The sequence below is a fragment of the Anabrus simplex genome, chromosome 3 (genome assembly GCF_040414725.1).
Source record: "Anabrus simplex isolate iqAnaSimp1 chromosome 3, ASM4041472v1, whole genome shotgun sequence".
NCBI classification, from domain to species: domain Eukaryota; kingdom Metazoa; phylum Arthropoda; class Insecta; order Orthoptera; family Tettigoniidae; genus Anabrus; species Anabrus simplex.
This window is the reverse complement of record NC_090267.1, coordinates 402,684,471-402,706,474: the sequence shown is the minus strand read 5'-3', so window position 1 is coordinate 402,706,474 and position 22,004 is coordinate 402,684,471. Positions and strand designations below refer to the sequence as shown.

General features: G+C 42.4%; 1 protein-coding gene across 1 annotated transcript in view; it reads left to right on the top strand.

Moving 5' to 3' along the window:
* The window catches only part of LOC136867377 (trypsin-1-like), an 80,376-nt gene that overhangs the window by 41,537 nt on the left and 16,835 nt on the right, over positions 1-22,004 (top strand). Inside the window, exon 5 of the mRNA XM_068227081.1 lies at positions 10,744-10,851. Coding sequence (XP_068083182.1) covers positions 10,744-10,851 — 108 coding nt within the window. The remainder of the gene's footprint in view (positions 1-10,743; positions 10,852-22,004) is intronic.

Here is a 22,004-nt window from a genome sequence, read left to right as displayed (position 1 = left end):
TTCCTGCAGGCTTCAACTTATTCTGCTGCTAGACGGAATGATACGTGGCCTGAAAATATGGCTAACACGTGTTTTTACCTAACCTCACTCACAAAGGTTCTTTGCCGTCTGCTCGTAGAAAAGCTTAATCAGTTTGATGACATGTAGTTGAGAAGAGATAGTTGCTATGTCATTATAACAAAACTTTGTTACTAGAAACGCTACCTTAAACTCCTAAGCGACCTTCGTTGACGCCCCTTCAAGGAGGTGAACACGTAAGGTAACAAACATAAAGGTGAAGTGAACACCTGTGTTAAACATACCTATAAATTCAAACCTAAGCAGACACACGCGTTTTTTCAAAGTGTTCCCAGTTACCGTCCCCTCTTAAAAGTGTCAAACTGGTAAGGTTCATTCATTCACAAAAAACAAAACAAAACAAAAACATGTAGATGTTCTTTTCTGTTCAGATCACAAGGTATTGTATGCTGACTGTTAAAATCCTTCCTGTTCATTACAAAATACACGTAGACATGAAATGTATTAGCATGGTAAGATAGCAACCTACCGTGTATGTTGTAAACCCAAAATATATATTGTATGAATTCAAAATTGGTAGGCGTGCCACCACCTTGGTTACTTTCGCTACTTGATAAAGGATGCATTCTGTCCGCCCCCCACGCCCTCCACGCACACCACTCTTCTTCTATGAAAAGCGTAACATAGCATCAGGGTCTGCATATGATTAAGGGCCGGTTCTACCACCTACTGGTAAAGTAGCGCGTAACTTGCCTTCCGCGTAAAAAGGATGTTTCCGTTCGACCACTCCCAGGTAGCGCTATCGGCAGCATAAATCGTCGTTACCCGGCGCGTAATTTATCGGCCACTTCGAGACTTTACCTGCCGGGCAAGTTCTGAGAGCTGAACATTATTAGCTGTATTTCTGGTGATATATAACTCAAATAAGCTTCGTATACTGAAAAAAGCATTATACTGTAACAGTGATCAATATTGTATTGCAGGATTTTGAGCATTAATGCTTCCTTTCAGTTGCAACGGTCACCCAGCCTCTCGCATTGATAGTGTAGGGAACACATTTTATACGTCAAGCTTTCGTAAAGAAACTCCAAAAGGATATAAAATCAAAATCTATTTGGAAATAATTTCAAATGGGATTTAATTGTCAATTTTTTCAGTTTTCAGACACCGATAAGTTAGTCCTCTGTATCCCACTCACCCCAAGCTTCGTCGTAGCGTAATGGCTGACGCGCTCGGTTCATAATACGAGGTTTGTAAGTTCGAGTCTTCATTATGACGAATCTATTTTTATTTTTGTATTAGCGTTGTATTACTCTTTATGCCTCTTTACATACGTTCTTTCGTTAATAATATATTTCATTGAAATGTTTAATCACAATATTACGGCTACTAGGAAAATGCTTTGTATGTGTGCTACTTACAGAAAGTGATGTTACGATTAATATAGCATATAGGACTGTCGCCCAGGTAGCAGATTCCCTATCAGTTGTTTCCATAGTCTTCTTGTAAATGATTTCGAAGAAATTGGAAACTATTCCATTTCCGAATTCCTCTTCCTATGATGGATATTTACCCCGATTAGTTCTTTAACAGTACGGTACCTTCCAATTTTATCTTCATAAAGTTAAACATTAGAAATAAATGCATTATCAATAAATGGAAGCATGTGGAACTAAACGAGGTCACAGAGCTAGTTGCAAATAAAGCATCGCGGAGATACTTAATCAATTCACAGAAGTCTGCAGATAGAATGCTCAAAGGCAATAAAACCGTAAGGAAGATGTGGGTGTATATACTGTACACGTGGTAGAGTGTCGGCCTCCGAATCCCAAGATAGCGGGTTCAAACCCGGCAGAGGTAGTCGGATTTTTGAAGGGCGGAAAAAAGTCCATTCCACACTCCATGTCGTACGATGTCGGCATGTAAAAGATCTCTGGTGATACATTTGGTATTTACCCGACAAAATTAATTAAATCTCAGCCATAGACGCCCAAGAGAGATCCGGCTTACTCTGTCTGCCATCTAGCGGACCTAGAGTAAAACGGAACGTCGAAATTGACAAGCAGACAGCCAGATGGCATCAAATCGAAATGTCTGCACACGGTAGCTGAGGCCATACGATTATTATTATTATTATTATTATTATTATTATTAGCGCGTGAAAAAGCGTTAAGAACAACGGCAGGGAACGAAAATATTTTTTTAAAATGTAAATTAGAAATACGATGAAAACCTGCGTACCTTCTATTACGGTGCGAACGACTTGACCAATCTACTACGAGAATACTTTCCAAAAACGCTGCCTTACATGACAGGTTATAACTGGCGTAAGAAAACGTAATCTCGAGATTTTAATCCCAATTAGGTATTGATTTCGAAGCTCATAGATTAAAATCACGAAAGCTTGACAGAAATAATTGTCCATAACTCTTAAGACTCCCATTATTAGGCTTTTTGATGATAATAAGAAAATATATGAAAATAAGACAATCGAAATGAGCTTCGTACATCTACACACCTACACTCGAAAGCGAGAAGTCGCTGAAAATCAGTCTAGCCAACTCCGTATATCGGTGTCTAGCTCCGGGTAGCTACCCAGCTCTTGCACGGAGGTGGTTGCACGCAACGCAAGGTACCAGCTGATGTATACCCCCAGGTAGTTTACCTCCCGGGCAGCTGCCAGCCACTTTACCAGCAGATGGTAGAACCGGCCCTAAGACACTTACAAAAAGCGCGTGTCAGTCATCTTGTTTGCATGAGCTAACAGGCGGAAAAACAGTGAACTGCTAGTGCGTGATCTGTTAACTATTTTACCAACTAGCTGCTAACCAGCGCAATTTCTGCTTTTCTTCTTAGTCGCGTAGGAGCGCACTGGTATGTCTCTAGCGGGATCTGGTTGTCATTTGCTTACAGTAACTCACGAAAGTCGACACGATAGTGCACTGTTATCTCTCTAGCGGAATAATTGCTTGTAGTAACTCACGAAGGCGTTAGGAGAGCGCGCTAACATACTCCCCCTCCACCGCACACACAGTACCACGCCAAGTCGCCGCGATGCTGCATTTTAGTCTCCCCTCCCACACCGCGCAGGCGCACTAGCATTCCCCCACGCTCCTGTCATATCCCCACCCGCACGACCACACTATACAGAGCTCAGTGCCTCCTTCCGAAAGAAAGGTGGCCATGCCTGGCAAAGAAGGGGACAATTAGGGATGGGCTGCGAACGGAGTCGCGAAGAGTCGAGACTGCTACCTCTGGAACCGACACTCTCGACTCCAGTGTCGACTCCACTGATGCACTAACGCCATCTAACAAGTATTGTCGGAACTGCTTGGAATTATAGTTCCACGTTCGTCTCTTGGTAACTTGTGATACGATGAATACAAGATGATTATTAGCCAGCAAACATTAAATACTGTTTCGGGATTTTATCATCGTTGGTGTTAATTTTGTAGGTCTATTTTGGTGACGATGATGATAAAGATGACGATAATAGTAGTGGTAATAATAATTTGACAGTATACGTTTACATAATCGCCAATATTATCTTTTATCGGTTCAGCTCCGTGGTGTAGGGAGCAAAGCGTCCGCCTGTCACCCGGCGGCCTCGGGTTCGATTCTCGGCCGGCTTAGACTTTTTAAATTGTAAATGATTAATATCCCTAGCCTGGGGCATAAAACAGAAAAAAAGAAGCGAGTGCTTAGAGTATGATTTTACAAGAAATATTTTACCAAGCATTGTGCGTCATAACAGCCACCTCCGCAGTCTAGGGAGGCCCTGGGATCGATTCCGACCAGGTCAGGGTTTTTTACCTGTATCTCAGGTTTCGAGATGACGGTGAGGTAGAGACCGGGTCTAGAAAGCCAAGAATAACGGTCGAGAGGATTCGTCGTGCTGAACACAAGTCACCTCGTAATCTACTGGCCTTCGAGCTGGGCAGGGGTCACTTGGTAGGCCAAGGCCTACCAGGGCTGTCGCGAAAAAGGGCTTTTGTGTATAGTAATAATAATAATATTGCAACAAGACTTCACGTGGTCCTTGAATTATAACGAAAACCTACAACCCGTTTTCCAGTCACTGACCGGGTCAGGAATGGAATGAATGAAGCCTCCATTCTGCGGCGAGGATAGGAATTGTACCAGCTGCCGAGGCCTGCTACACTCCTCTGGGGCAATAATGAATGACTGACGGATGAAATGAAATATTGGAGAGTATTGCTAGAATGAAAGATGACAGGGAAAACCGGAATACTCTGAGAAAAACGAATTTCACGTGGAGTGACCGGGATTTGAACCACGGAATCCAGCGGTGAGAGGCCAACGCACTGCCAGCTGAGCCACGGAGGCTTTAGATGCCTTAATTTATGTTCGAATTATGTTAGCGGATTTACCCATATTAGATTTGTTTTCATCGTTCATGTGGAATTCATAATGATTTACCATCGATATCTGTTTATCAATTTCCTGAATCACGACAAATAAAGACGTGAAATTAAATGTCCGTGGTCTGCTATGACGGTACTTTCTGACTTGATACGTTTAGTTTTATTTCAACTACACCATTACGCTCGTCGTCTTCGCGAACGATACCGTACTTCACTCTACAATACTCTTAAAAAACCCAATGGGCAAATGAGCAGCAACTTGTATGATATTTTCCGCGCCTCGACACACAAGCGGCCCCGAAATGAGAGTCAAATTCGCTTGGAGTAGTCAGGCTTCATGCGAAGCGACCGTGCGGCCCCGCAATGCGCATCAGGGTTACTTGGAGTCGAGAGGCTTCGTGCGAACCGAGACCAGTGTTCGGAGTCGATGGAGTCGACGCTCTCGATTCCAGGCTTCAGTCGCGCCCATCCCTAGGGACAATAGTTTTGGTCGAGGACCAGGAGGTGGTCCTCTGGGCGAGAGAAAGAGAGACAGATAGCAATCTCACCCTTCCCCTATTTTCGGAAGGGGTCTGGGAGGTAGCACCCAGGCAGGGGCCCTGTCCACCCTCCCAATGAAACCTCCATCCAATGAGGTTAGGTTGGCGTTCGTGGTTTCAGGCGTGATCGTGACGTCATAACCTTGCCTACGTGAGGTTAGGTCTGCTGACATCACAATGACGTCATTGACCTGACGTCATAAACGAGGTGTCAATGATCCCGCCTGCACCAAACATTTTTGCTGACTCAGAAAAAAATTAAAATTTCTCACCAAAAGCGAAGGAGAATGCTGACGTAGCACCCATTGTTGCAGAATATACATTGCCACACTACTGAAGAAAACACTCTAAAATTTGTTAGTGAATACGTTCAATATGAGTGCCTTTGCAATACTTAAAGTGCTCCTTACAGAAATAAACAAGCCCGCCAAGAAGTCTATATATGAATGAAACAGGCCTTTCCTGTCCCACCCCCTGTGGGTGGGGGACGCGTATGAAGAATACACCCACGCAAGAGGCGACTAAAAATGGCGACCAAGGGATGATTGATTTTGAACCATGAGACTACTTGCAATTAGTGCCAACACGCGAAGAAAACCATGGGTCGCCTTTACTTGCTATTAGTACCACTATGTTAGATACACAATAAGTTTGCGGTTGGTAGCAACGGAGGGTGAATCAGTATGGGTTTCACAGTATCCGTGATTAGTACTGTACCGGATGTACAACTACTCGTACATTTAAACCGAGTGCCTTTTAGAAGACCACCTGTTATACGAACAGTGTACTCTCTATCAGAAGAAATTTCGAAATTTTTCTTCAGATGTCCCTAATATCGACTTATGTGCCCCTCTGGTGGGAGGAAGAACATTTTTTTTTTTCAAAGAAAATTGTACTTTCTGGGTTTACAGAACACAAATATTTGTAGATTGTTTCCGTGTTCTAAGGTTACTAGCACTGCTATCCCCTCCTTCTTCATCAAATTTATGAAGCAATAAGGAATTAGCTAATCAAAATTGAGGGTGTGTACAGGGCTTCGGCCCGGAGAGTTCTGGAACCTTAATATCCGCTATAAAAGCTGGGACCTGTTGGGCCATGTGGTCATTTTCATCATCCCAGTCAAAAAGGTTTAGAGTGTACTCGTAGTGGAGGCAGGGGGGAAAGCCTTGCCCGTCGTCGGAAGGCCTACCAGCTCAAGGTAACGGCAGAATCTTTTGATCATGTTATTGTCTCAGAAAGTTGACTTGAGGGGAAGATTTCAACATTCTTTCTTAACGTACAGTAAATCTATTATCTTTTCAATGTGAATTTTTAAGCAAGTCTAGGAACGCTGTTCAAACTTAGGGAATAAAGTTTGGTTTTGGAGTTATTATGATTTCGTAAATTGTTAACTTTCTCTCTTCTTTTTGGTACTTAACTTCTCTCCATCTAGTCACCTCTGTAGTATAGGCTTAGCCTCTGTAACTTCTTGCCACAAGCCCACGTAGGGCTGTAAGTGTTTTAGAGTGTATTTTCGAAGGTGTACAACTGTTCGCCTCCTAGCATGTTGATTTACGGCCAATACCTTAAGCCTTTTCTTTTCTCACTGAGTCCATGCAGAATAGGCACCTTTTGTCTCTGTTAAGTGTAAATTGGACTGTTAATCGGGTATGATCTTGTGTTAAAATTTAGATTGTACCATGGAGAGGCTTGCTTGTAATAAGTTTGGAGAGTAGTCTCCGAGATGATGAATTGAAGGGAGCAGTGGTTCTCTTTTGAACATTTTTAACTGTGGAGCTTCAAGCTAACTCTGTAAAGTATTGTGTACCTCACTGTTTTAGGGTTCTCAAATCATTATTGTTACTAGAGCTGACGTACTCACCTCTGTCTATCCACCTGTTATTTGGTGTTTCTCATCTAGATTTGAATTCAAAAAAGGAAAGGGAAAAATTTCAAATTTTAGAGTTTTAAATTAAGATTTGATCTTTTCTCTGTCTACCCATTCACGCCCGCACTATCTTACACCTTTGTGCTCCATGGAAACCCCGTAACAAGTACCACTATGTGCGGAACACCACGGTCTTACGTTGCCTGGGATTAGTACCACTATATGAGTGACACCACGCGTCTGCGTTGCCTATGACTAGTACCCACTATGTGAGGAACACCAAGCGATAGCACGAGTCCCTGTGATTAGTCCACCTGTGTGGCAATGAGCATGGGCTTGCGTTGCCTACGAGTGGCTCAGTAATGTGAGATACCACAGGTCTGCGTTACCTGCACCTTTTACATTACTTGTGAGTAGTACCACAATGTATGGAACACTAAACGTCTACGTTATTCATGATTAATATATTACAAGAAAAATACCATGGTTCTTCCTTTCATAGCGATAAGTACTATTATTAGGGCCGTTGACACGGATTTTGGACCCCCTTAGCCAACAATTATCATCGATTCAGGATTGTGCATTGGAAGTAGCTCCTTGGTCAATATCAGTTCATCATCATTATTCATCGTACCTTTTCTTGGATTCTAGTCAGTGGATTAATTTTGGACTTATTTTTAACTTTAAATATTGTGAGCTGGAACCGATGATTATTTTCAATTCATATTCATCCATTCATTATTCATCATCACGTTCTGAATTCTGGTCTATGCACGAGTTTTGGACTTTTAAACTGTCATTGCATTTCTCATTTCTTACCATTAGGGGCCGACGACCTAGATCTTAGGCTTCTTTATATAACAAGCATCATCATCATCATCATCATCATCATCATCATCATCATCATCATCGTTGTCGTCGTCGTCGTCGTCGTCTTTCCTATCCCATCGTCACCATAAGACCTATATGTGTCGATGAGAAATAAAACCAATTATAAAGTTTTAAAAAATACTTCAGGAACTTATAAAACGACAACAGAACGAGACATCGAATTCTATTTTTCAAAATTATTTATCACCATGGCCAGCCCTCTAACGTACATATCCCCGGTTCACGTTGTCTCCGACCACTCTGTATAGGTTATGATTAGACACAAGTTATCTCTAAATGAACATTATATCATCGAATGTTTTAATTACAGTGCTCGGAAGAAGTTGGTCCTATTACGATTTCACACTTCATTTGTCATGATGCAGGCCCAGTGCTAGGTCAGGATTTTCGGAGGGCCACTGAAGTGAATGTGTGAGACCAGACAGAGAAATGGGCTGCATGACGGAGTACTAGTATCAAGGAGGCCTATGTCGGAGGCTCCATCACAAAGCGATGGCTTTTCGCATTATAATTGACATTAAGAACATTGCTGATATAAATTCCAGAATAAAACAGGCCTTTATTAGTCATGATTATACACCGAAACGATGAGTCACCAACTTGAAAACGCTGTAGTGAAGTCTAAAGAAAGAAAACCTCGCGACCCGATCCAAAACAATCTCGAATAATCTCATTGCCTAAAGACTGATCAGACTTTTTGCAAAAGTATCGCCCAGAACTGATTCCGCTTGCTACTGTGTTTGACAGTATATCCGTACGCTCCACTGAAAGAGCATCGAAACATTCCTTTTTTGCTAGTTGCTTTACATCGCACCGACACAGATAGGTCTTATGGCGACGATGGGATCGGCAAAGCCTAGGAATGGGAAGGAAGCGGCCGTGGCCTTAAATAAGGTACAGCCTCAGTATTTACCTGGTGTGAAAATAGGAAACCACGGAAAACCATCTTCAGGGCTGCCGACAGTGGGGTTCGAACCCACAATCTCCCGGATGCAAGATCACACCTGCACGCCCCTAACAGCACGGCCAACTCACCCGGTGCAGGTAATTTGAATTACAGCTTGAGACGTTAATAATTCCGTGTGCATCACAAAGAAATATACCTCATAAAATTACGGTTTATCTATTTATACAGGCAAATTACGTTTTAGTACAATAGGAAATGTATATTATTTTTATTTTATGAAATACTTTCTCTCATGCAGAGGCTGCTTTGCGACAAAGTGTACTTTTACATTTATTTCTAGAAGAGAAATAGATATACTGTACTTGAGAAATGTTGAAGGTAACCTAATTGTAACAGTGATTTCTTAGAATTATCAGTGAACCCCTTAAGGCTATAATGGGAATCTCCCGTAACGTTGTAACTGGTAGATCTGTTTCCAGAAATTAGCGGCAAAAACGGGAATCGTTCCCCTAGCTTCAATCATCAGAGCTACTATGTCGATTTCCTCTAGCTGGTATTTCTCACCGTAGTAAGGAATTGTTGGTAAGTAAATATTCCTCTTCTCGAGGTTAACATCTGAGGGCTGTGACTTACGGCTTTCAAAGCGAATTGTGGGGTCAATGATGTAACCTCTCTTCTTATTCTTGAAAGCAATGATGTCGATCCTTCTGTGGCTTCCGTTGTCCGCTACGCCATGAACCTCTTCAAATACCTGGAAACCATGGTCTTTCAAGGTTGTAGCAATTAACTAGCGCATGTTACGATGACGCGCATTACTTAAAAGTTCACCATGAGGACAAGATTCCAGAACAAGAGCAAAAGTTTCAATCTCCTTGAGGCAGCGCCTTCAAAGGGAATCGTTCTGAGATCTTCCAGGTACCGATCTAACTGCTGAAGTGTTTGCTGTCATCTTAATTGCTTCACGGCATTCACTACATGATAAGCCTTGATGGTCTCGAATCCAGGAGTTGGCAGGAGTATATTTATTGTACAAACATACACCTCTCCCTTTCTGCAGCAAGTTACACCACTCACTGAATGCCCTTTCTATCAGTACTTTTCTAACTTTCCTGGCATCAGTTATTTCTAGGCGTGGGTGTAGCAGATTGTCAGATGGAGGGAATTGAGGGATTGTAGTGAGAGAGTTATTTCATTTTTCAGATTTCTCGTAGCACGGATGTATTCGTCACCTGAGCTTAATAGTACCTTACAGATGTTAATGTGCTGAAGATGAGCTTCCCAAGTGGCGCAGAAGAGTCCCAACCCCTTATATTTATTCTCAGTGTAGACCATTCCATTAGGTATGTCTGCAGGTATTTGAAGATTTCCTTAAGAGCACTTCGATATAGTATGTCTGTATCAGCAAGGAACTTTTTCGGAATCTTCTCTGGCTTGATAGTTTGGAATGGGTATATGAGAGATGGGCATATAACTGTGTTTATTACTTTAAATTTCTGGTCAGCCTGTAATAGTGGAGAAGAAATCAATTTCTCCATTTAATTCTGTAATTGTTTAAGCTTCTGTGTAGGTTGAAACTTTTTCATTCGAAAAGTTAACTCCCACATTGCGGATTGTTTCCCCACGTTGCAAACTCGATATATCATACCTCTTAAATTCAGCTGGTTTTTCGATTAACTTTGCGCGTTCGATGCAGATTGCCATAGATTTCATTGGGTTTATACAAAGCCCTATTTCATGAAATCTCCTTGTGACTATTTTCGAGAGCTCAAGTGCTGCTGTTCGACTATTTCCTGTGGCAACCAAATCACCCATGAAACCCATTATCGTTAAAGGTGGAAGATGTGGTACTAAAACAAATCCATAGTGGCTTGTGAGAGAGTCTTCAGTTAGTTCGTTTAAAATATGGTATATCCCCAATTGTTCACCATCAGCTATCATAGAGAGTCTAGGTGTTACCGAAGAGGAATGATTAGGAAACGACTGAAATAGTTTCCGTCAATTTCCTCACTAATCCACGAGATACTATTACATATCATTATGCCAATTTGACTGAAATGTGCACACAAACTTATCCTCCGTAGTGAAGCTGTAAAAACTTGAAACCTTAACTAATCTACTTTGTTTCCTTCCATTCAGGTATCACCCCCATTCAGATTCGGTGGCTCCGTGAAGGCGATTCCATTGAATGATAGAGCTGTCACAGAAGGGACTGCGGCTGTAGTGAGCGGATGGGGCGTAACTGCCGTGAGTAGGAAGACTTCCATTCAATTTATAATTTTATTACTGTTTTTATGTTTAATAACTAAGGACATTGCCTGAGTTACACATAGATATATTTGCACTTTTCTGAAGTAAAGTCAAAAGTGTTGAAAATAAACTTTCACTGTAGCAACATTTAGTAATGATATCTTGATCCTAAGGCGTAGAGCTTACGCTTCTGTGAAGTAGCTGGTGGGAGTCTGAGATCGGAGAAAAGGTCTGAATTGCTACTAAGTGGTATCGTTAAACAGTTTTGTATTTTGGAATAGCTTCAAAAACGGTTACATATTACAAGAGTTTAATATGCGATATAATTTAGATTAAGCCTTATAAAATCACTGACAAAGACATAAAAGGAAAACGAGCCAATAATCTAAAATTCTCATTGAAATATGAAATGCAAAATGCATGTATCTTGTAAGATAGAAATGAAGCAGCATCTGACAACGAAGTGACAACTTTTCCACTTTCTCTTGTGTAATACCTTGGAGGGGAAAAGATGTGAGTTAAATTTTGTATGGATGACTACAACTACAAATATGTTAAGAGAGGTTAACGTAAGTAGTATAAGTCACGGGTTCTAGCGCCTCCTCCACACGCTCTCGGGAGAGTCCTCATCCTTATTGCTATGCTGGCTAAGACAGCATGCTTAACCTCACATCCGTCATCTTCGAGAGGCTTAACCTTACTTTTTACACTAAGAGAGCAAGCCTAACCTCATAGTGGGGCCTAATCTCAGTTGTACGGCCGGATGCCCTTCCCGACGCGAATTACACAAGTTGGCGGCTATACACAGCACCTTATGAGACGCCTTAATGATGGCTAAAACTGCAAGATTAATCTTACATCCGCTATCTTGGAGGGGCTTAACCTTACTTTTTATGGGTGAGAGAGCAAACCTAACCAAATGGAAGGGCCTAGCTTCAGTTTTACGGCCGGATGCCCTTCCCGACGCAATCTTGAGTAGTAGGGCAATAGGTATTCTTGACAAGTTATTTTGAGTAGTAAGGTAATGGAGATTAGCATAAGAGAGCACACCTAACAGCATGGAGGAGCCTAACAAAAGTTTTACGGACGGATGCCCTTCCCGACGCAATTGAAATAGATGTTGGCTATACACAGCTACTTATGAGACGGATTAAGGCCGCTTGCGCAAGATGGCGGCTATCTAATTGCACAACATGGCGGCTATACATGGGCTCTTATGAGACCCCCTAGGGACGCTTGCGCAAGATGGCGGCTATCTAATTGCACAAGATGGTTGCTATGCATAGCCTCTTACAAGATGGCCTTGACTAATTGCACAAGATGGCTGCTATACATAGGCTCTTATGAGAAGAACATGGGCGATTGCACAAGATGACGGCTATACATAGCCTCATATGTGAGGCCCTAGGGACGCTTGCGCAAGATGGCGGCTATCTAATTGCACAGATGGCTGCTATATATAAGCTCTTATGAGGCAGCCATGGGCGATTGCAAAAGATAGCGGCTGTACATGGGCTCTTATGAGACTCCCTAGGGACGCTTGCGAAAGATGGCGGCTGTTTAATTGCATAAAATGGCGACTACACATAGCTTCTTTTGAGTCGGCCTAGGGGTGATTGCACAAAATGGCTGCTATACATAGGCTCGTATGAGACGGTTTAAGGGCGCTTGCGTAAGATGGCGGCTACTGCACAAAATGGCAGCTATCTATAGGCTCTTATTGTCTTTTCCTCCTCCGAAGGGCCACAGCCGCCCTCCTCCTCCTCATCCGTATAGCAAAAGGGCACCTCATCCTAGCAAAAGGGCAAATGGGAAAAAAGAACACTTCCTCCTTATCTATAGGGCAAAAGGGCTACTCTTCCTGGAAAAAGGGCAAAAGGGCATCTCCTCCTAGCAGAAGGGCAACAGGGCAAAAGCGCACCTCATCTTGCGAAATGGGAAAATAGGCAAAAAGAACACTTCCTCATCTGTAGAGCAAAGGGGCAAAAAGGCTACTCTTCCCGGCAGAAAGGGGAATAGGACTCCTCCTCCTAGCAAAAGGGCAAAAGGGCAAAAGAGCAAAAGGGCTTCTTTTTATCTGTATGGCAAAAGGGCAAAAGGGCTCCTCCTCATCCTAGCAAAATAACTCTTAACAGTTACTAACGTTAGCTCCATCCCTCCTCTTACAGACAGATGCTTTCCTGAATTGAACGTTACATTACAAACAAATATACTTACGTTATGTAGCGTCGTCCTCGTCGCATAAATTTTTCGATTGAGAAGAATGCGGTAGGAGGAGAAGGCGGTAAGTAGAAGGTTATACTTTTTTCAGCATGCAAAAATATTGTAGGATAAGCAAATGCTGTATTCGACAAGACAAAACACGTTCAATATAGTTAGATATTGCAGTTGTAAAAATATGCTGTATGTCTTTATCCGACAAGACAAAACATGTTGACTATTAAACAGAAAACTTTTATCGCTACCGTGCTTCGTCAAGACAAGTTACAATTAGCACACACTAGAATTGAGTGTAGAACAAGACGAAACATTTCGGCTATCAGTGTTCAGAACAAAAAACTTATAACGCAAAACATTATGAGATTAATCTTTCTGATGATACAATCGCACTCTTACGCAATCAGCCCGCACACATAGAATTGCAAAGATTGTATATCTACTTATTCTTAATCACTGCAGATAAAATGATTACTACATAGCAGAGAATACCGCTGTCCTAAGGAGATGGATTTTGCGGGATTCGAACCCATGCAACAGAAAAATATGTTTAGTTACCGTAACTGAATATAAATCATACTACTGTGCAGATAAATGATTTTACTACTTAGCAGGGGATACCTTTGTTCTACATCATATTGTGTTAAGGAGAAAAATTATGGATTCATACCCTGTTCTAACACAATAAAAATCATAGGATTGAAGCTTTGCTTTACAAGGGAGAGGTATAGAAGTGAACTTCCTCTTAAATAAATAATCGCTACTATTATGCAGATAAAATGAGCTGTTCGAAAAGACTCTTCCTCCTTTTTACCTCGCCTTCCTCATAGGGATAAAGGTCTAATGGGCTGGGGTGCCCCTCCTCACTTTATCAGGGCTTGATACCGGCTCTACATCTAGAGGCGGAGTTAACACCCCAAGGAAGGGAGAATGTTAGAAAATAATCTATACGAATATTGCTACTCGATCGACTATACGCTACAGAGGGATGACTTAGGTGAGGGTAAGCGCTGCGAATGTAGGAAGGTGTTTAAGCTGTTGTACTGTCGAGAGAGAGCTATTACTCAATAATACCTACACGACGTAATTCTTGCTCTATTTCAAAAATATCTCCTTTATACTCTGTGTAACCCACATCTTGATAGGCTCTTAGCAGTTGCAAACGTTTTACGAGTACGTTGGGGTGTTCACAGTATCTTATGTCTACATAGGTTAACAGCGGCTTGTTGTGAGCTTTGATCCTATATGCAAACAATTGATGTGTTGGGACTTGTTTTGATGTAACACGTACTTCAGCAGTAGCGTTTCCAGGTACAAACTGAACTAGTTTCGATAGCAATCAAATGTTGACATTTTCTTCTTCTTCTCCTTGCATCCCTTCTTGAGGTGTTTGAACGGCGACTGAACGTGTAGTAGGCTTAGAAAATGAAGTAAAATCATCAAGCTCTAATGGAAATTAAATACTGAGATCTTCTTTTTCTTCTTCTTCCACTTTTCCTTTACTACTTTTTGATCAACTTCGTTATCCTTACTATCATAATCATGAGCTTGCCTCTCTTTATCTGGAAGTTTGTGCTCAGTAACAGAACTTGTAGCAGGCCTAGACAACAAGGAAGAATTAAAAATCTCTCGCCGAGGTGTACTTTTAAAAAATTAATCAGTGTTCGCTTGACTACGGTTGAACTCTTTGCATTTTCTTCTCGATGAAGCTACATCACACGCAGCTTCGTGACGTTGAGCGTTGTAGGCGTTCTTAAACTCTCTTCTACAATGTTTGCATTAAAAAATTGTCCTACATAATATCTCATGACGTCTCTTGTGATAGCTTCGGGAGAATGCTTTCCCACACTCTTTGCAAATATACCTAGAAATAGATTTTTCCATGACGGACTTTATCTTCTGCTAACAGATTCTTCTTTAGATCTGCTAGACACTTCGATGATGTAAAGAGCTTAACGATTAACAGTAAACTAACACAAAACAGTATAACCAAAGTAGCAACAGTGAGGTTTAACCCCGTCAAGATGGCAGCAGTGAGATTAGCGATGTTTTGTTGTATAAAATTCCGCGCCCACGTGGTTAAAGATGGGCGGCTGACAGGTGTCAATAAGGACGTGGATTTTAAATTTTGCGCTACGATGTGCATAATATGGCAGCCTTAAGGTTTAGTGCCATGAAGATGGAAGCAGTGAGGTTAGGTATGCTCTATTGTCCTTAATAGTGAGCTTAGGGTCCGTCAAGATGACAGCTATTAAAAAAATCACGTGGCTTTGTTTACAAACAAGAGCACATGGTCGTAACGTGACGGTCACGTGATATGCTGCGTCATTACCCGAAGTTCAAAATCCATGCCTACGTGGTTAGCACTCGTCAACAGCGCGAAGATTTTAAATTTCGCGCCTACGTTGTTAAGTTAGTACACATAGGTCATGCTAAGATAGCAGCGCACACATGCGATCTTTGTACACTCTAGCGGTATATGATTAGTACGATAGCCGATGCATGCATCACGGAAAGGTGTTGTGTACACGCTTTTACACATCGCCATTCTTACTGCTGCTATGTTCGCGAGATTTTTATATATAGCTATTCTTTGTGCTTTATGTTCGTACACACAGGTCATCGTATGATAGCTGCACACACATGCGATCGTTGCACGCCCTGTCGGAAGAAGTTTTGTACGATAGTCGATACATGCATCATCGATAGGTGATGTGTACTCGCTCTAGCGGTAGAAAATAAAAAACTTACTGCTGCTATGTTCGAGAGATTTAAACAATCTTACTGCTGCTATGTTAACAAGATTTTTAAACATAGCTATTCTTTGTGCTTTATGTTAGGGCACATATGTCATACAAAGATAGCAGCGCACACATGCGATTGCTACACACTCTAGCGGAAGAGGTTTAGTATAATAGTCGATGCATGCATCATCGACAGATGATGGTGTACACGCTTTAAACATCGCTATTCTTACTGCTGCTATATTCAAAAGATTTTTAAACATAGCCATTCTTTGTGCTTTAAGTTCGTACACATAGGTCTTGCTAAGATACAACACACACAACTGCGATCGTTGCAAGCTCTAGCGGAATAAGTTTAGCACGATAGTTGATGCATGCATCATCGATAGGTGATTTGTACACGCTTTTAAACATACCTATTCTTACTGCTGCTATGTTCGCGGCGCTAAACCTATTGAAACAAATTAAGTTTGTACCTGGAAACGCTACTGCTGAAGCACGTATTACATCAAAACAAGTCCCTACACACCAACTGTCTGCATACACATAGAGGATCAAAGTTCAGAACAAGTCTCTGTTACCCTATGTAGACATAAGATACTGTACAGACCCCAACGTACTGGTAAAACGTTTGCAACTGCTAAGAGCCTATCAAGATGCTGGTTACACAGAGTATAAAAGCAGATATTTTTGAAATAGAGCAAGAATTACGTCGTGTAGGTATTATTGAGTAATAGCTCTCTCTCGACAGTACAACAGTTTAAACACCTTCCTACATTCGCAGCGCTTACCCTCACCTAAGTCATCCTTCTGTAGTATATAGTCGTTCAAGTAGTAATATTCGTATGGATTATATTCTAACATTCTCCCTTTCTTAGGGTGTTAACTCCCACTCTAGATGTAGAGCCGGTCTCAAGCCCGGATAAAGAGAGAAAAGGTACCCCAGCCCATTAGCCCTTTATCCCTATGAGGAAGGCGCGGTAAGGAGGAGGAAGAGTCTTTTCGAACAGCCCATTTTTACTGCATAATAGTAGTTCTTATTGATTTAAGATGAAGTACACTTGTATTCCTCTCCCTTGTAAAACAAAGTTTCAATCCTATGATTTTTATTGTGTTAGAACAGGGTATGAATCCATAATTTTTCTCTTTAACACAATATGATGTAGGACAAAGGTATCCCCTGCTAAGTAGTAAAATCATTTATCTGCACAATAGTATGATTTTTTACAGTGTTACGGTAATTAAACAGGTTTTTTCTGTTGCATGGGTTCGAATTCCGCAAAATCCATCTCCTTAGGACAACGGTATCCTCTGCTATGTAGTAATCATTTAATCTGCAGTGATTACGAAGAAGTATGTCGGATGGAGATATACAATCTTTGCAATTCTATGTGTGCGGGCTGATTTCATAAGAGTGAGATTGTATCAAGAAAGAGATTAATCTTATAATGTTTTGCGTTATAAGTTTTTTTGTTCTGAACACTGATAGCCGACATGTTTCATCTTGTTCTACAATCAGTTCTAATGTGTGCTAATTGTAACTTGTCTTGACGAAGCACGGTAGCGATAAAAGTTTTCTGATTAATAGTCAACATGTCTTGTCGGATAAAGACATACAGCATATTTTTACAACTGCAATCTGTAACTATATTGAACCTGTTTTGTCTTGTCGAATACAGCATTTGCTTATCCTACAATATTTTTGCATGCTGAAAAAAGTATTACCTTCTCCTTATCGCCTTCTCCTCCTACCGCATTCTCCTCAATCGAAAAAATTATGCAACGAGGACGACGCTACATAACGTAAGTATATCTGTTTGTAATGTAACGTTCAATTCAGGAAAGCATCTGTCTGTAAGAGGAGGTATGAAGCTAACCTGGGTAACTGGAAGGAGGAGTCCTATTACTTGGAGGAGTCCTTTTGCTAAGAAGAGGAGCCCTTTTAACCTTTTGTCCTTTTGCCATACAGAAAAAGAGAAGCCCTTTTACCCTTTTGCCCATTTGCCATTTTGCTAGGATGAGGTGCCCTTTTGCTCTACAGATGAGGAAGAGGAGGGCGGATGTGTCCCTTCGGAGGAGGAAGAGACCATACGAGCCTATGTATAGCTGCCATTTTGTGCAGTAGCCGCCATCTTGCGCTAGCGCCCTTAAGTCGTCTCCTAAGAGCAGCCGCCATCTTGCACAGCAACACCTGACTAGAAGTTAGCCAAATAAGAGCCTGTGCATAGCTGTCATCTTGTCTTGCACAGTAGCCTCTAAGCTAGCTTTCTCCATATGAGCCTATCTATAGCTGCCATCTTGCGCAAGCGCCCATAGCCGGCATCGTTGTCTATAAGAAGCCGTGTATAGCCACCATCTTGTGCAATCGCTCAAGGCCGGTATCTTCCTCCATAAGAGCCTATGTATAGCAGCCATTTTGCGCAATAGCTCATAGCCGTCATCTGTCTCCATAAGAGCCCTTGTACAGCCGCCATCTTGCGCAAGTGTCCCCAGGGCGTCTCCTAGGAGCAGCAGCCACATTGTGCGAGCGCCCTTAAGCCGTGTCATAAGAGCCTATATATAGCCGCCATCTCGTAGAATTAGATAGCCGCCATATTGCGCAAGCGCCCCTAGGCCGTCTCATAAGAGCCTCTGTATAGCAGCCATCTTGTGCAATCACCCCTAAGCCGACTCAAAAGCTATATATAGTCGCTATCTTGTGCAATTAGATAGCCACCATCTTGCGCAAGCGTCCTTACGGCGTCTCATAAGAGCCCATGTACAGCCCCTATCTTGTGCAATCGCCCATGGCCGTCTCATGAGGGCCTGCAGCAGCCATCTCGTGCAATTAGATAGCCACCATCTTCCGCAAGCGTCCCTAGGGTGTCTCATAAGAGCCCATGTATAGCCACCATCTTGTGCAATCGCCCATGGCCGTCTCATAAGAGCCTATGTATAGCAGCCATCTTGTGCAATTAGCCAAAGCCAACTCATTAGAGCCTGTGTATAGCAGCCATGTTCTCTAATTAGATAGCCGCCATCTTGTGCAAGCGTCCCTAGGGAGTCTTATAAGAGCCCATGTATAGCCGCCATGTTGTGTAATTAGATAGCCGCCATATTGCGCAAGCGCCCTTAAGCCGTCTCATAAGGAGCTGTGTATAGTCGCCATCTCGTGCAATTGGCGTCGAGAAACGCATCCGGCCGTAAAACTGAAGCTAGGCTCCTCCATGCGGTTAGGTGTGCTCTCTTATGCATATCTCCATTGCCCTACTACTCAAAATAACGTCTCGAGAATACCCATTGCCCTACTACTCAAAACGGCGCCAGGAAGGGCATCCGGCCGTAAAACTGAGTTTAGGCCCCTCTATAAGGCTTGCTCTCTTACGCGTAGAAAGTAAGGTTAATCCCCTCCAAGATGGCAGATGTGAGGTTAAGCATGCAGTCTTAGCCAGCATAGCATTGAGGTGCACTTGCACCCTTAAGGTGTCTCATAAGGAGCTGTGTATAACCGCCATCCTTTGCAATTGGCGTCGGAAAGGGCATCCGGCCGTAAAACTGAAGTTAGGCCAATCCATGAGGTTAGGCATGCTCTCTTACGCGTAAAACGTAAGGTTAAACCCCTCCAAGATGGCGGATGTGAGGTTAAGCTCACTCTCTTATGAGTCAGAAAAGGCGTCCGGCCGTAAAACTGAGGTTAGGCCCCTCCATGAGGTTAGGCTTGCTCTCTTACGCGAAAAAGTAAGGTTAAGCCCCTCCAAGATGGCGGATGAGAGGTTAAGCATGCAGTCTTAGCCAGCATAGCAATGAGGACGAGGCCTTTCCCGTGAGCGTGTTGAGGAGGAGGCGGCCGCCAAGAGGAGGACGATGAGGAGGAGGCGCTAGAACCCGTGACTTATACTATTAACGTAGAATCTGACATGGGAATACACGGATATGGAATAATGAATGAAACAAGACAAAGGCTTATTCAGTATGTTTCGGACACTGAGGATCTTAAATTCATACTTCAAAGGCATGGATTTCTCTCTGAGGTCACATCACAAACCGAAATCGGTGATTCCCTCACGGATATTATATCATTATGAAAAATGTGGATGTACTGAACAATTCGGTCTTTCATCTCGGAATCATGAGATCTATAGTTGTTTATTAATGAAAAATAGACAGAGAGAAATCGCTCGGATAATTCGAATAAGGATGATTTTCTTGTTGAGATTCAAAGGAGATACCGTTCCGTAGAGCAAGAGTGTACAGATTGATTGGAGAAATAAAAATACCTCTTGAATAGTATCAAACGAGCTGGAAATGGAAACAGTTACGAAGAGCGCGAAACTGATTAAGGACTTGCTAAATTTAACCCACCACACAGGAAGTAAAAGACAATTCAGGCACTAAGTACTCGAAACAGGATAGAATACACGGTACCAGGAAATACTCGCACTTCGTGCTTGAAGAGCATGAGACTGACGCAAGGTGTGTACGGTATGCTGTCTTGGAGCAGGTACAGAGAATGAGAGATTAGAACTTGAAATGAAATGAAAACCTACAACCTGTTTTCCAGCCAGTGACCGGGTCAGGGATGGAATGAATGAAGCCCCCATATAGCGGCGAGGATAGGAATTGTGCCTGCTGCCGAGACCTGTCGCACTCCAATGGGGCGATGATTAATGGCTGACAGATGGAATGAAACGATATTGGAAAGTGTCGCTGGAATGAAAGATGACAGGGAAAACCGGAGTATCTGGAGGAAAACATATCCTGCCTCCGTTTTGTCCAGCACAAATCTCACATGCAGTGACCGGGATTTGAGCCACGGTATCCAGCGGTGAAAGGCCGCCTGTGCCACGGAGGTTCAGGTTTGAACTTGAAATGATGTTCTTAATTCTTTTGAACTGTTCTTTTATTGAAACAAAAACAATTGTAACATCACCTCGGTACAGCCGGAGTAACTGAGTACAAGATCCCCTAGTAGAGCTGAATGCAGTGACAGTATCGAAGCCTGGTCCAGGTCAGGAAATAGTTGCCAGAACTATGAAAACCACAGAGTACTCCCTCGTTGTCCGATCTCGAAGTTCTGCGAGTCCTAGAATTTCCCAGACCTCCTAGAACATCTTGTAATTCACGAACAGGTTACATTCCCTCCAGTCAATGAGGTAACCTAACGTATAAGTCACTAGTACTTGTAGTAATAAAGTACATTTTGTGATTTAGGTTCACTAGGCCCATGAAGGGCTTAAGGAAATGTCTTAAATGTTTGTAGAGTTTGAGGGCGCAATAAATCGTAGTGTGTTGTTTTTTCTTTGTTAAGAATGAAGCCATGTTTTCCAGTGTTGACTTAGATGTAACAAAGGCTTTTCCGCCTGTCAAACACACAGCAAATACAATGTGAATTATAACACTATAAACATACCTGTAAATTACACACTAACCAACAATATGTTAGTGTGTATTTTACAGGTATGTTTATAGTGGCTCAGTCCAGTGGTATTTAGGTAAGGTAGGTCCGAACCTCCGCAGAGGTGTTCCCGAGCCGGAGTTTACGTGCGGTAGGGTGGCCAGTTCCTTTCCGCTCCTCCATTCCCTTACCCCCCACCAACAGCGCGTGGCAACCCATCCGACTCATGACCACGCCCAATGTTGCTTAACTTCGGAGATCTCACGGGATCCGGTGTTTCAACACGGCTACGGCCGTTGGCAGTGGTATTTGAAGGTACTCAATTACGACAGACTCGTGTCGGTAGATTTACTGGCACGTAAAAGAACTCCTGCGGGACTGAATTTCGGCACCTCGGCGTCCCTGAAGACCGTAAAAGTAGTTAGTGGGACGTAAACCAAATAACATTATTATTAAATCTTCGACAGTGCCTACACGTAATTTGAATGTTTTCAGCTTTTCTAACGTTAATATTCCGAAATTTGTTTATAGTCTGAAGTAACTGATTGTATAGATAGTCGGAAGTCTGTTGAATTATGATAAAACGGATTAATGATAGGTTCGAGCTAATAATAACCTGGCCTGAGTGATTGTGTACAGGTGTTTTGATATCGACTGCTGGTGTGTCAATTCTGACTCCTAAAAGGTGGAGTCCAGGCCATTAGTTGAATGGTCAGATGAGTGAAGTTAGGTTCAGAAGGCTTTGGGTTCGATTCCTGCCCGGTCTGGGGAATTTAACTTCGTCTGATTATTTACTGTAGCGTTGGGACAGGATG